The sequence below is a fragment of the Microcaecilia unicolor genome, chromosome 11, assembly GCF_901765095.1.
Source record: "Microcaecilia unicolor chromosome 11, aMicUni1.1, whole genome shotgun sequence".
Taxonomy (NCBI): domain Eukaryota; kingdom Metazoa; phylum Chordata; class Amphibia; order Gymnophiona; family Siphonopidae; genus Microcaecilia; species Microcaecilia unicolor.
Window position 1 is genome coordinate 166,273,358 of NC_044041.1, and position 14,916 is coordinate 166,288,273.

At 44.7% G+C, this 14,916-nt stretch overlaps 1 protein-coding gene across 2 annotated transcripts; it reads left to right on the forward strand.

Annotated features, from left to right (window-relative positions):
* The first annotated feature begins 742 nt into the window (after positions 1 to 742).
* Positions 743 to 12,949, forward strand: LOC115480472 (cdc42 effector protein 2-like). 2 transcript variants are annotated; one of them, XM_030219171.1, is made up of 2 exons: positions 743 to 805; positions 8,690 to 12,949. In XM_030219171.1, the coding sequence occupies exon 2, from the start codon at positions 8,929 to 8,931 to the stop codon at positions 9,631 to 9,633; it is 705 nt and encodes a 234-aa protein (XP_030075031.1). In that variant the 5' UTR covers positions 743 to 805; positions 8,690 to 8,928; the 3' UTR covers positions 9,634 to 12,949. The 2 variants fall into 2 exon arrangements, with proteins under 2 accessions (XP_030075031.1, XP_030075030.1); XM_030219170.1 differs by lacking the exon at positions 743 to 805 and adding an exon at positions 1,682 to 1,766.
* Positions 12,950 to 14,916: the final 1,967 nt, after the last annotated feature.

The following is a 14,916-nucleotide window of genomic DNA, read 5'->3' on the forward strand; positions in this document are numbered from 1 at the left end:
GACACAAGGTTGTGTTTCGGCCGTCAGGCCTGCATCAGGAGTCTGCTGTGCAGGGTGTTGCGGAAGAATGATGATAAAAGATGCTTTGAAGATGTCACAACAGTCTCTTGCACAAAAAAATGACTGGATGATGATGAGGATGATTCTTCAACAATGGCGTAATAGTCTTGAAAAAGACTTTTCTGAAAATGAGCGCGTGGTCTAGTCAAACCGCTGCACGCGCTGCTAGGTATTCAAAAAATGGAATACCTAGCAGCGCGTGCAGCGGTTTGACTAGACTAAATACAGTGCAAAAGGAAGCGATGAAGAGAGAGCAACTTTTACCTTGTCAACAAAATCAGCCAATAACCCCCCCCCCCCCTATTCCGCAGTGCCGCGGCTTTAAGAAATTCCAGCGTTCCATAAACTGGGAGATTCCCTGAAGGCGGAACAATCTCCTGTCACGCCCGCGGCGCAGCAGTGGGTGGAGCGTTCTCGTCCGTCTGTTCTCAATCTAACCTCCTCGGCCAGGCAAGTCGCAGCAGTGGGAGGAGCGTTTTTCTCTTTTCGTCACGCCCACTGGAGCGGGGCGCTGAACTTAATCCTTCTCATAGTCATAACTCTGCTGCATATGCAGGCCGGGGTCTGGCAGCGGCTTCCAGTGAAAGGCAAGTGGTTGATACTATATTATTAGACTACATGCTTAAATCTGTTAAGCAATTACTCTCGAGCTAGCACTTTTTTAAAAGTTCTTTCAAGAATTAAACGGTAGTGTTTTCTCCGGTATTCAGAGTTTGTGTCGGTAGTTTGAAGGTTAAGCATCCAGGTGAGAGGGTTGAATGGTATACACATCATTTGGGTTCTTATGCAAAGAGGCTTTAGTTTCATCATGGGTTGGGGGATGATTTCAGGTAGTCTTTTTCTGCTCCTTTGCTAGCCCGGGTTAAAGTAGATTTATGAGCCGTATTCTCCTCCTATTTATAATTAGTTGTGACTGAGGTACACTTGAAACGACTTTTTTTTTTAAAGCCGGGTTTCCTTTGAATGTAAACCCTGGAGGACGGGGTGGTTCCTGATTGTTATAATATTGGCAGACACTTAAATATGTAGAGGGTATAAATGCAGGAAACATTTTTAACTGGAAAGGAAATTGTAGAACCTGGGGTCAAAGAGGGATGGAGTGCCTGAAGAATAGCATTGGGAACTATTTCTTCACCGAAAGGGTGGGGTGGATGCATGGGATAGTCTCACAAGGGAGGTGGGGGAGACAGAAACAGAGAGCTTGAGATAAGCGCAGATGATCTTCCTTAGTGCTGAGGGGGAGGGAAAGGAAAACTGGAGACTGGGCAGGGGGGCCTGAGTATGGCAGCACACAGAGATAAGATGGGTATAGAAATCATAATATCTGGTGCCCCAGGGATGGCTCAGATCTCTCTATGCGAGCCAGACTGTCACCCCTGAAAGAGAAGTTTCACATGGTAGAGCAGAACATCCCTGCTAAAATATTAAGGCAGGAAACCAGAGTCAAGGAAGTGTCACTATAGCATGAAATGCAAACTACAGCAAAGGAAGATGTGATCGATCTGCTTAGAATACAGCCTCAGCCTTATGGATTAAGGGTTTGAGTTTCTTGCCTCAAAGTTTTAATGACCCAAGAAACATTATTGCTCTTTTTTTTTTTTCTTGTCTTGTCCAAATCGGATGCTTTTATGGGCAAGTTTGCAGAATCTGGGAACTGAGGTACCTCTATTGGAAAGAGCTTCTTTAAAAGACACTTTTCCCGTGCTGTACGTTCATTTAACAAGATATTCCGAATTCCGCTCTGATTTGATGGTGGTTGCTGGAAACATCAGTCCTAGATTATACTTCCCCCGAAAGAAGGGGTGGGGGGAACCTTTAAAAAAGCTTAAGCGGGGAAACGCATCGCGCAAAAATGTTCCCTGACTGCGTGCCAGGGAGAGGGGCTGGGTGCGGCCCTGTTAAAAGTGCACAGCTGAAGTTATTTGTTTGGGAGCATTGTTTATGGGGAGGAGCCTTCCCTTGGTTATCTTCATAGCTCCTCCTCTTTCTCAAATCTCAGCTTTTCATGGTAGATGTGTTAAATGGGTTTCATTCCATCTCGTATGATTCTTCACCTCCCCCTCCCCCAATACACTCCCTGTTTATTTTATTCCCATTCGGTTAACACGCTGGTATTCTAGGACAGTGTTTCCCCGGTCTGGTCCTGGAGTACCCCTTGCCAGTCAGGGTTTTGGGATATCTACAATTTAAAATGCATTTAACAAGTGAGTTATGTTTTTCAGCCGCAGCATATTCATATTTAGCTAAAATACACACACAATTCCACCATGATAAATAAGTTACTTTGTCAAGATCTTTCCAACAAAAGAAAAGTGTTCTAAGGGCTTGATGTAACATTAAATCCAGTAATTGTGCTTGATATTTGTCTATTGATGATTGTAACATTAGTGATCCACATAACTCACTTGTTAAGTACAACAAAATATGGTCTCCTTTACTAAACTCACTACGTAATAACCTTTGTCAGAATTGAAATTATGTATTACTCCTGTGACTTATGATTATGATCTGTTATCGAAATAATCCCGGACTTGCCCTAACTTGAACATGTATGCTGATGCTTGTTACTGTTAACTTGTTAAGCTGGCTAATTGCTTTATTTTAGCCATTTGTTATCATTTATAAAACGCAATAAAAATATTGGAACTAAAAAAAATGCATGAAAGAGATTTGCATATAATAGAGGCAGTATAAAAGTTCATGCATATTTCATTGTGGATATCCTGAAAACCTGACTGGCAAGAGGTACTCCAAGACTGGACTTGGGGAACACTGTTCTAGCATTTTACTTAAATTTTTTTTTAAACTTCTAGTGTTTGGATATTGGGAGAAGTTATTGAATTTTTGGACTTTATTGCTTCATTTTTTGGAGGGGGGGGGGGGGGATGATTCACCCATTTTGAATCATGGTGAATTATTCTATACTTCAAACCATAATTCCTTACATTTTGTTGTTCCTGTTAGTTCTTACCATATTTGATTACTCTTCCGCTAGCACAATTTAGTTGCTTACTAGCTCCACATGGATGCTGCCTGTGTATTTAAATTAAGTATGTCATTAACAATCCCTCGGTTTTTTTTTACTGCAGGCTGCCTTTTTTATATATATTTATATTATATATATGAGGGTTTTTTTTTGCTCTCTGCAGGTTTTCCGGTGGTGGTGGTTGGCCTATGATGATAGCCTAATCAGGTGTGTCCACATAGTTGGTACCCTTGGCTTGTGAGGCCTAATTTGATATTCACTATAATTGACTCTTGATTATTACGCAGACAGCAGTCTGTTTTAGGACAAATGTACACCTATAGGCAGAACATTGCCAGATAAGAATGTGCTTGTTGCAAATTTTAAGGTCTGTTTTCATTGTCATTTTTGGGGCTTTTGAAGCATGTATGCCACCTAGAGGAGCGTTTTTAAAAGAACATCAAGTCAGAATTGGGAGTTCTGACCAAGCAGGACAGCTAATTTCTGCACTGTGGAGGCAGATAAAAGTGAATTGACCCATTCAGTCTGTCCAGCTGTTGGATCTGCTCTAAGTAGATGCTAGTTTAATCTACCACTATCCTCTAGATCTGTGTCATTACCATGTTGGCTTACATCACTTCCACTGGTATACTATTTCTGGTGTTATCAACTTCCTTTTTGTTCTTACATGTTCCATATTTAATCCAACAATTTACCCCCTTCCCCCACTCCCACGTCTAGCTGTAAAGTTTTGTAATTCAAGCAGTCACCAAATCTACTGAGGTTGTCGTCTGAAACATCTGGCCACCCTGTACCTGTTACTATTAATCATTTCTATCGTACTACAAGACACATGCAGTGCTATACGCAAACATGTAATTGTAACCCCATCTGCTCTCTGACACCTCTTTTTTGAAGTATGAGATCAGTACCGACACTCCATCCCATGGAGGTTCTTTCAGGTCCTGGATTCCCTGGAGGATTGCCTGTTTATCTTGAAAATGGTTCTCTGGAAGCCTAAAACCCTTATTTGAGTATAGAACTGCTGAGAGTTAAATATTGACCCATATGATACAGTGATTAGATGGTCCTAAATTTTCACTTCCTTTGGGATTAGTGACACTCTCTATTCATCAGTACCAGATCAGTATGGGCTCATCATCAGTTGCCTGAGGAACACCCCTCATAGAGCATCCAGGATGACATCTCTCCTAGCAGATGCTACAGAAGTAGGCTGCCAGGTGTAGACTGGAGCCTGAACCCACCTACAAGCAGTATCTCTCCTGGTCAGTTAGTTTTAGGTCAGGGTGAGTGGGGCAGTTGCCCAGAGCACCATACAAGGGGTGACATTTTGAGCCCTGACTGTGCATGTGAACCAGGAACAATCCACAGCCTCCTGACCCAATCTGCCCTGAGTGATGCAAACCAGAAGCACCACATAATGGCATGGTTCCCCACTAACACGACCTGCTGTCTTAATCCATGACACCATTGACATGCTCCCTCTCTCTGGAGGTGGGTGCCACCCACCCTCTCTTTTGCTTGTACTGGATATTTCCATGCTCAAGATTAGAATGTAAGATTCCCCCCACCCTTGAACAATTCATAACTTGATTTCACTTTATCCTCATTTGTCTTTGGCCCTTATTGAGCTCCTAATAGCTGCAGAAAATTCCTTCTACTCCACTGTTGTGTAAGCAGGGGGCGCTTCTGAGACACAGGTGTCCAAATGACTCCCCCCCCCCCTCTCCCCTCCTGCTTTTGAAACTTTGGAGTAAGTACAGTGATATCCAGTTCTCCCCCCCTTTGCATGTGTCTAGTGAATCTTTGAGGTACCTGGAATGTTAGATGGAAGGGGTGGAGTCTTCTTCCTCTGAGGTACCTGGAATGTTAGATGGAATCCCTTATCAGATTTTTGCCTTTCCTTTGGGTGTTTCTGCCATTTGTGGTAGATTCTTAGTACAGCACAGTTTAATCCACGTTCTAGATGTTCCACAAGTGTATGATTTAGTCTGGTAGTGGAGTTGGACACAGCGGGTGTCTGATATCAACAGTTGAGTCTGGCATGTGTCTCATTTTGGGACAATTTGCTCTGGATGGAGCAGTCTCTGAGTAATTTTAACAAGCTGTAGTTGGTAAATGAGCAGAAAAGGATCAACCTCTGAACTTTTCATAAGGTGTTCTAGAAGGAAAACCATTCAGAATCTGGCAGGCTTCAATAAATACAAGGTAGCAGCATTATCCATACATAAGCTCCAAGTGAAGGAGTCGAGAAGCTGAAAGGAGGGGAGCAATGAGGAAGTGCTACTTAAGCACCTTGCAACCACGCGCTGCCTGGTTCTTCTTTCATTACTGTCCCCATGCCATGGAAATATGCCTTGGTGAACCCTCCCTTGCTCAAGAAACCACATCTAGAACCCTCCCTTCCAAGTAATTTTTGCCCAATTTCTAATCTTCCTTTTTCTTCAGTAAAATTCTAGATATACTTGTTCTTAGCTTGACGCCTTTATTGAACATTCCAATATTCTTCACCTTATCTGTCTGGCTTCTGTACACACCACAAACCCTTCTCCTGGCCCTTTATGCTATGCTATATGATTCTTATATTCTGCTAAGTTCAAAAGAGATTCTGAGCGGATTACAAACAATAAGTCCTTTGGGAGAATTTTATAATTGCATGTCTAATACATTGAAACTATACAAACATCTTTCTCATCAATTGCACATCTCAAACATTAATTACCGTTGCATATCCAATATATTGAAACTATCTTTCTCATCAACTACAGTCTGAGGAAGTTCCTCAGAAACTAATGACACTGTGTTGCTCTCGATCACTGTTTTTCAGTCATCATTGTCTCTCTTGATCTTCAGCATTTGATTTAGTGGATCACTCTCTTCTCCGTCATCTCTGCACTGTTGAAATCTCTGGCTTGGTCCTCTTGTGGTTCTGTAGCCATCTCTGATTATTTCAACTCACCTATCACACCTGTTGCGCCCCTTCTTTCCTGGTTTGGTCTGGTGTTCAGTAGGGATCCATTCTTTCTCCCACCTTCTTTTGTTTAATATTTTCCTTGCACTGCTTCTCACAATGGTACAGGGACAGAGCTGTCTACCTTTCTGCTATGCTGACGATATCCTTTATCGTGTGTCTGATCCTCTTGCTCCCTTCACTGTCCTGAATTCTTGCTTCTCTGCTGTCTCCAGTTGGGTTAGGGATGATGAACTTGTTAACTCTTCCAAATGCAAAGCTATTGTTTCCCCTAGTCCTTGCGCTTCTCTGCCTCCAGCCAGTGGTGTACCGAGGGTGGGGCGGTGGGGGCGGTCCATCCCAGGTGCACGCTGCAGGAGGGGTGCCCGGGGCAGAGGGAGCAGGGAACTGGCGGAACTGACAGTTGCGCAGCTGCTCCCCAGCAGGTAAGAAGAATGCACACACTGGGGGTGGGGGGGGGGGGGGGGGGGGGTGACGCACCAGGGGGGATGCTACACCCGGGGGAGGGGGTGTGCAGCGGAGAACCGCCTCGGGTGGCAGCCGACCAAGGAACGCCACTGCCACCAGCACTTCTCCTTGGCACCCAATAGCTCCCCTTCAGTGATTGTATCAGACTTTTGGGTGTTAGGCTAACTTTTAAAGCCCAGATTGATTCTTTCATTGATTGTCTTTTTTTGCCCTCCACCATATTTGCTCTGTTTCTCCATTCCTGTCTGCTCAATCCATTCGGCCTCTGGTGTTGGCTTTGGTTATAAAGGAATCCTGTGCCGAAGGAATGGATCCTCAGGAGCTTAGTCAAGATCGGGAGGCGGGGATAGTGCTGGGAAGACTTATACGGTCTGTGCCAGAGCCGGTGGTGGGAAGCGGGACTGGTGGTTGGGAGGCAGGGATAGTGCTGGGCAGACTTGTACGGTCTGTGCCAGAGCCGGTGGTTGGGAGGCGAGGATAGAGCTGGGCAGACTTATACGGTCTGAGCCAGTGGTTGGGAGGCGGGGCTGGTGGTTGGGAGGCGGTGCTGGTGGTAGGGAGGCGGGGATAGTGCTGGGAAGACTTATACGGTCTGTGCCAGAGCCGGTGGTGGGAAGCAGGACTGGTGGTTGGGAGGCGGGGATAGTGCTGGGCAGACTTATACGGTCTGTGCCAGAGCCGGTGGTTGGGAGGCGAGGATAGAGCTGGGAAGACTTATACGGTCTGTGCCAGAGCCGGTGGTGGGAAGCAGGACTGGTGGTTGGGAGGCGGGGATAGTGCTGGGCAGACTTATACGGTCTGTGCCAGAGCCGGTGGTTGGGAGGCGGGGATAGAGCTGGGCAGACTTGTACGGTCTGTGCCAGAGCCGGTGGTTGGGAGGCGAGGATAGAGCTGGGCAGACTTATACGGTCTGTGCCAGAGCCAGTGGTTGGGAGGCAGGGCTGGTGGTTGGGAGGCGGTGCTGGTGGTTGGGAGGCGGGGATAGTGCTGGGCAGACTTATATGGTCTGTGCCCTGAAGAGCACAGGTACAAATCAAAGTAGGGTATACACAAAAAGTAGTACATATGAGTTATCTTGTTGGGCAGACTGGATGGACCGTGCAGGTCTTTTTCTGCCGTCATCTACTATGTTACTATGTTATCACTTGTATAGGCTTTTCTTGATATACTGCAAATGATCCTTGAGGCCACTACGCGGTTTACAATTTCTATTAAAGGTACTTTGTGCTGTCCCTAATGAGCTCACTATCATCTAAGTTTTATATATTGTATCTGGGGCAATGGAGGGCTAAGTGACTTGCCCCGGGTCACATTGAGCTGTAGAGGGAATTGAACCAGATTCCCTAGGATCTCAACCGTTTATGCAGCAGCGGGAATTGAACCCACTTCTCCAGGGTATATTATAAGTTATTACTCTGTTTTTGGTTACTAATGTCTAATGTGGTCTGTATTGGTAGCATATCTCTCTATATAAAAGGCAACACCAACGTTCTATGAAGCCTCCAGCCGGAAGTGTGAAGGGGGAGAGATATCCGGTTTCCCCATGAGTGTCTGCCCCGCCCTCTCTGTAACAGAAACAGTCAGTGAAGGAAAACACAGCAAAGCAGTGAAGGACTCAGAGGGGGGAGGGGAGAGAGGGCAGAGGGTAGGGACACACACACTCCCACATGCACACAGAAGAAAACCTTGCTAGCCCCCGTTTCATTTGCATCAGAAACGGGGCTTTTTTACTAGTGTTATAATATTTTCTTTTTCTACTATTACCTTTTGTCATTTATTTCAAATATACAATTGAAAATTGCTAATAGAAAATGGGGTGTGGGATTTTTTTTAATAACCAAGCTGATGTTTGTTTTTTTTTTTTTTTCTAAGCAAATATGTTTGTTTTTGCCATATCAGTTTTAATAATCGAATGTGTGTTTCATAAGAGAACCATTTGGGGAATCCATGCTTTCACTCTGCTGTGGTCAGCATTGCCAGTCTAACTCATTACCAGGAGATCTTGCTTCAGTTGTGATTATTTAGACTTCCATGTTTGGTGTTCCACCAGTAAACCGTGTGCATCCAAAAGCTGAAGGGGACAGGAGTTTAAAAAAATTAATTTATCTTGGGGCCTAATCGGAATCTCAGGGTGATATGAATTTAGACTAGCAGTAACTCACATGTCATGTACTTAATGTTTTACCTTTTCCTTCTCATTTCAGGGACTTTCAGAGGGAAGAACATTTTCAGTTTTCAGCTGTGATTTAAATTGAAGTGTTTGTGTGATAGACAAGTGCCTTTTCCTCAACCAGGAACATGCTGGGAACTTTTCTTATGCAACACTGCATTTAAGCTTCTTGTACTGTGTGCATCGGTTCTTGCAAGACAGAATTGTGGGAGAGTTTTCTGATTCTACTATTGTCTTTGAAGTGCCACAAGATTTGGAGTAACTTGCCTCAGCATGCCAGCTAAAACCCCCATCTATTTAAAAACCTCCACTCCCAAGAGGGGCAAGAAGGTGAAGCTTCGGGACGTGCTATCTGGTGACATGATCAGCCCACCGCTGGGGGACTTCCGTCACAGTGCCCACATTGGCCTGGATGGGGAGGGGGATATGTTTGGTGAACTCTCCTTCTTACAGGGGAAGTATGATCTGCTTCCAGGCTATTCTCAAAGACTGGCTTCGCAGAGTGCTGATGGGAGACTGCATGCAGAGCTCAGTCGAGGCGGTTACTGTGGATTCCTTAAGAATGCAGTATCGCTCCCTGTCTTTAGTGGCAACCCCTGTCAGGATCGGGCTCCTCCCAAGCCTCCCCGGCTGCACCTGGAGGAAGATCCCATTCAGAGGTCCATGTTCGTTACATTCCATAGCCAGGAAGATATTTCATTCTCGTCCAGCCTGCACCATGAACCTGTAGCTACCTCTCTGTCCTTTGCCACCACATCTACAGCTTCCTCGGAAGGATCCCTCTTAGGAAGCAATGCTTTTGACCACAGGGAAAGACTGAACATCCCCTCTAGTGCAGGCTCAATAAACCAGGATGGTAACGTGCCACCCCTACAGGCTGGGCTAGCCCAATCAGGGTCTCTGGCTGGCCTTGATCTAGATCTGGGGCCTTCAATTCTAGATGACGTGTTAAGGATTATGGATGGATACAAGGCTTGACATCTTTCCTTCCCCCCCCCTCCCCCCGCCCCAAGAAAAAGGATTTTGGAGCATGATGCAAGGAACATTATTTATTAAAGATTATTTCTTTTATAAGCTGAAATGGTCCATTGTGAGGATTTGACTAGCTGAGAATCCTATTTGGAAGACACTATAGTCTTTTAGATTCAAGAGTTACTAGAACTTTTCTTCTCCCGTCTTTCATTGTTAAAGGTTCAAAAAGTTAATGTTTTTTTTTTTTTCTGATTGTAAATTGAAGGCATTGAAAACATTTCCTCTTCTGGGAGAGTGAAATCCATACATGCTGTGAGCATAAAGCTCCAGGTTGGGGGAGAAGTTGGGCCAGTCCTATTTTTTCTTTCAATAGGTTGATGGACTTGAAAGTTTTTTTTTATCCGTACGACCTGGTGCAAGCTGCCAAGAGCTGCACCTACTGTGTTGGTCTTTTTGGAGCAGAAGTAGGCAAGCCCCAGTCCTGTGCACAGGAGTCTGCTCAGGTTGTCATGCTCTCCCTAATGGATATACATGAGATTACTGTAGACTTCTATGCAGTGCTATCTCATGCTTATTCAGCAAGGATAGCCTGAAACCCCACATTGATTGGGGGCTGTCTAGTGCTGTGTTTGTCATCCTCGCTCATGGCCTGGCCCAGGCCACTGGCGATGCTGGCATGGAAGGGAGTACATCCTGTTTATCCCTCTGTTTTTATATCCTGACCTCATGCTCTTTATGGCTGGGTATTTTTATACATTTAAAACATGCTGCTTTTATATATATATAAGAATTGTATGTCTTTGTAGGTCTGGCCTCTTTTGGGATTCCTTAATGTTATGTCACCACTAGGATCCTGGTAGAGCTCCCTTCAGACACAGAAGAAACAGAGGCCATCCTTTGGAGGATGCGACATGTTTGAACACTTTCTGAACACAGCTGTATATCAGCTCGAAGTGACATAGCTCGGTGCAGTTTTCCTTGTGTTTCCTACCAGTCACTACTTCTAGATTATGTGGAAACCCCTTTAAAAGTTTTGACTTTCCCTATAATACATGACTGGAAACCTAGATAGAAGCTGTGACAGGGAATCTACCTTCTTGCCCATTTTCAGACAACAAATTTATAAACTAACTCCTCTTTCATGTTCCTCTCTATGAAAGGTGGCGTTTGCCATTGTTTTACAGAATGAGCCTCCGTAGTGGACAGAGCTGAGTATGTTGGAAGCTTAAGAGCATTTGCTAAACTACTTAAATGCTTTTGGTTTTATTTGCTGCTGGGGGTCAGGTGTTATTGCGGGTACCAGGAAAGTTAGTAAAGGAGGTGTGAAAGTGACAACAAAGGCTTGACTTGAGAGGAGGAAACATACAGGTGTGTCTTAGGTCAATTTTGAATTAATGGCCTTCTGGCTTGGTCTTGCCCTAAGCCAGCTTGGAGTTTGTAGCTCTCATTTGATCATAAATTCAGATAAGGCTTGTGCACACAGTAATCAAAATTGCTTTCATTAGTGTAAACACTGAGAGTATGTAAGCCTGGGCTATTTGTACTAATCAAAGCAAAAATTGCTGCAGCTTTTTGTTCTGGGAAAATTACACACTGAATGCACAGACTCTGAATTTTCCACTGGAAAATATACACACAGCTTTCTGTCCCTACTCCGCCCTAAACCCTGCCTTTTTGGTCAGTAGATAAATGTACATGTATTCCAAAACATGTTTCTAGTTGTTGGTGATGGGTTGGGCAATAAATGACACCTAAAATGTTTTTACCTGTAGAAAGGGCCCAAATTAACATCCTCTATATGCCCCTGAACATAGTGGGATAAGAGTTTAAATATAGGCAGGTGCCAGGTCATCAAAGGACAATCCAAGCTTAATAATAAACCTGCTTGACACGCAGAAGTCTCCCAATTGATGGCTGACAGGTACAGTTCAGGAGAAGAGTTTGCAATCTAACTATAGGCATAGATTGGGTGACATACAGTCGCATACCTTTATCACCTGGTTTTGAGGGTGCTTGAATCATGTAAGTTAGTGATGGTGTAAGTAATGTGACAGGGAAGTGTGTGTAAAACTAAGCTATATGCACTCGTTAGTTTTTGGAAGAAGTGAGGAGCATGAGGATAGACTTATGTAGTTTTGTAAGGTTTTAATACAATTGTGGGCTGTCTTCATTTTCCTTTACTGTTCTCAGTGGGGGGGGGGGGGGGGGGGGGGGGCAGTATACGAGTCTATTCTCCTTGAGATAAAAGGGCATTTCAGAGCCCCAGTACACTAGAAGTGGGATATTTGTCAAAGCTCAATGAAGGGATTGTAAGCAAGGGACTTTAGCAGGAAGCCTTTTAAGACAAGTTAAAATGGTCTCCAGGTGAGCATGCGGGATGGCTCTGCCGTAGCCTAGTTATTAACCTGACCAGGTCTTAGCTGTAGGTTGTTCAGCTGAAGTCTGCTGTCCATGCAGAAGATAGCTATTTCAAGTGTGCTAAAAAGTACAGCATGAATGCAGATGGTGCTTTTTTGCTTTCTTTGAGGAAATGTAGCAGGACAGGTGTTGAGCCCCCAGCTCTTCTTTGCTACTGTACTGAAACTCTTAGAGAGCCTTGGCTGGGCTTAGCCAAAGCATAGAGCTCCTGGTTCTAAATGAGAGCTACCACCCTCCCTACTCTACTGAACTGGCCAAGCAGTAGAAGGTACTGAAGCTTTTTTCCTTCACTGCAATATTTACCTCTCTACTGGAGGGCAGCCCTAGTCTTCCCCAAAGAAGCTCATGATAGAGCAGGAGCTGGCAACCTGTGGGCTGAATGCAGCCCACAAGACCATGGCAAGTATACACAGAAATTGTCATTAAGGAGATTTTTTGGTGACTTTTTTAAAAAAAATACTTCATTTTGCAAATACTTTTGGAATAGTGTGCTTCTATTGTTTTTTAGTTACATTTTTACCTCCTCATGGAGCTCTATCCAGTTCCAGTTCTGACACTACATGATGTTGCAACCTGCTAGAGCTAGTACTGACATGCGGCCCTCTTGTGTATAAAGGTTGCCCATCTTTGCATTAGTGCGTGATAGAGGGACCTGATCTGTCCTGGTCCATCCCAATAAGCTACTCCATGTGGCTCTGGTTTCATACAACTGGATACTGGTGCAATTCTGTAACTTTTACACTCCTGCAAATGTTACCAAGGATGGGCATGTCTCAAGCTATTGCATTATTCTGAAATTAAAATCCATGTATATCTAATTAGAATATGACTGGTGCCGAGCTTCATCCCAGGCTTTCCTGGTGCCTTGGAAGGAATCGGTAGTAAAGCTGTTTCATTCTTCTGAGCTCTGTTCTGGTGTTTGTTTGGACTTTCTGTCTTATAAAAGTATAACATTTTAGAATGCTAACAATATTTGGATTTCCCTTTGGTTCAAATAGGTTCCTGACGCTGCACAGAGTTTGGCTTCAGCTATAATATTCTCCTGGTGCCTGCCCGCTGAGTGCTTCCAGATAGACAGACTGACCATGGGGTTGGAGGCATCAGGTGCAGAAAGGGGAATTAGATGTGAGGCATTGGGAGATTAAGGGGCAGATGATCAAAAGCAAACACAGGCGCCAGAGGCCAATAGTACCATTCTAGTGCCCATATTTGCTCCCGCCCAATGATCGGAGCTGGCGAGCATATGTAACGATGCACTCTCCGGCTCTGACAGATAATTGCATGCAAATGAGGGTCTCCTGTGTTCCTCCCTTTTCAGTAGGCAGCATGCCAAACAAGGTCGCTACTTCTGCTGCAAACCCTACGCCATCTCAGAAGAGGTTTTGACAGGTCTGGGATTTTCTCCAGACCTGTCATACCTAAGCCTGCCCCACCAAACAAAAGGTCTTATATGGTAGGGAAGCTATGCCCAGTGCATCCCAGGATCCCCTGGGCAGGGCAGGGTTCTGCCATTTTAGTGGCAGTACTGGAAGAAGGAAGGAATGCTACTCCCTCCTTGCCATTTGAAGGTATGGGGGCAGGTGGTTAGGGCTGGAGGTCCACTGGACCTCCAGCCCTTTCTTCTGGTGGGGGGGAGGGGTGCTAGACCACCAGGGGAGGTATCTTCTGTTGGGGTTGTTGGGCCAGGGGCTTTCTATATTGGGGGGGGGGGTGTCTGGAGGTACACCCCCTTGGAATGTTTGACAGGTCTGGGCACATACTGTAAGAGCACTTTTAACAATGTTGACCCTCAATCCACATAAATGCTTATAAAACCATCACCCCTCTGGATAATCCACATAATGTCATTCAGCTCATATCAAAAGATAGGGAAAAAGCCTGATAGGTCCGTGATAATACAGCACCCTAGCGGACCGGTCTGTGGAACACTCCTTTTGTGCTCTGTAAAAGTGGAGGAGTAGCCTAGTGAGTGGTTAGTGCAGTGGACTCTGATCCTGGGAAGCTGGGTTCAATTCCCACTGCAGCTCCTTGTGACTCTGGGCAAGTCACTTAAACCTCCATTGCCCCAGGTACAAATAAGTACCTGTATATACTATGTAAACCGCTTTGAATGTAGTTACAATAAAACCACAGGTGGTATATCAAGCCCCATTCCCTTTTCCCGCTCATGGGGCTGTTCCCACTAGACCTCCAAGAGCACCATGGACCGTGTGTTGCTTGGCTTCTTCAGGAGACCAAATCCTAATATCAACAGAAAAACCTAATTGTTATATCTCTTTCCTAAATGTACTATTCTATTAAAAAAATAAAGCCACTGCATTCCTACTGGCTGCCATAGGATGACGAGTGTTTCGACCACACAGTAATGGTGTCTTCAACTCTAAAGATGCTCACACATGCACAGAGACTTGCTTACTTCTAGATATACCCAACTCATGACAGTAGGCAGGATTCAAAGCAATTATGCTGTCAGCATCCCATCCACCTCTTTATTGAGCCCATTGGGTTCTATGGTGTTCAATTGGAAGATGTTTCTGCTCTTTGAAACTTAATTATTTTGCTATATCCCCTCCTCTATTTGATGTTAACTGTATGAGTACTACAAACTGTAACTCACTAACAGAATGTCCTCTATCCACCCAATGGAGCGTTGACTTTCTGCAGCCGCATATTGCTCGGGTGCTATGCCATTCAACGTTTGACCTTATGGGGTGGTTTCCCCAATATACCAAAGATTACAGGGGCATTTCATTGCATATACTGTACCCTTGGATTCACACAATTCATGGTACTTTTCAAATAAAAAAATATTTAAATGAGGCACCCAAATACACACAATGACTGTGCTCCTTATAGCCCCCCTGACCCAAA

What these genes read in the sequence shown, in the direction of transcription:
- LOC115480472 (XM_030219171.1), top strand. Translation starts at nt 8,929, where the DNA reads ATGCCAGCTAAAACCCCCATCTATTTAAAAACCTCCACTCCCAAGAGG.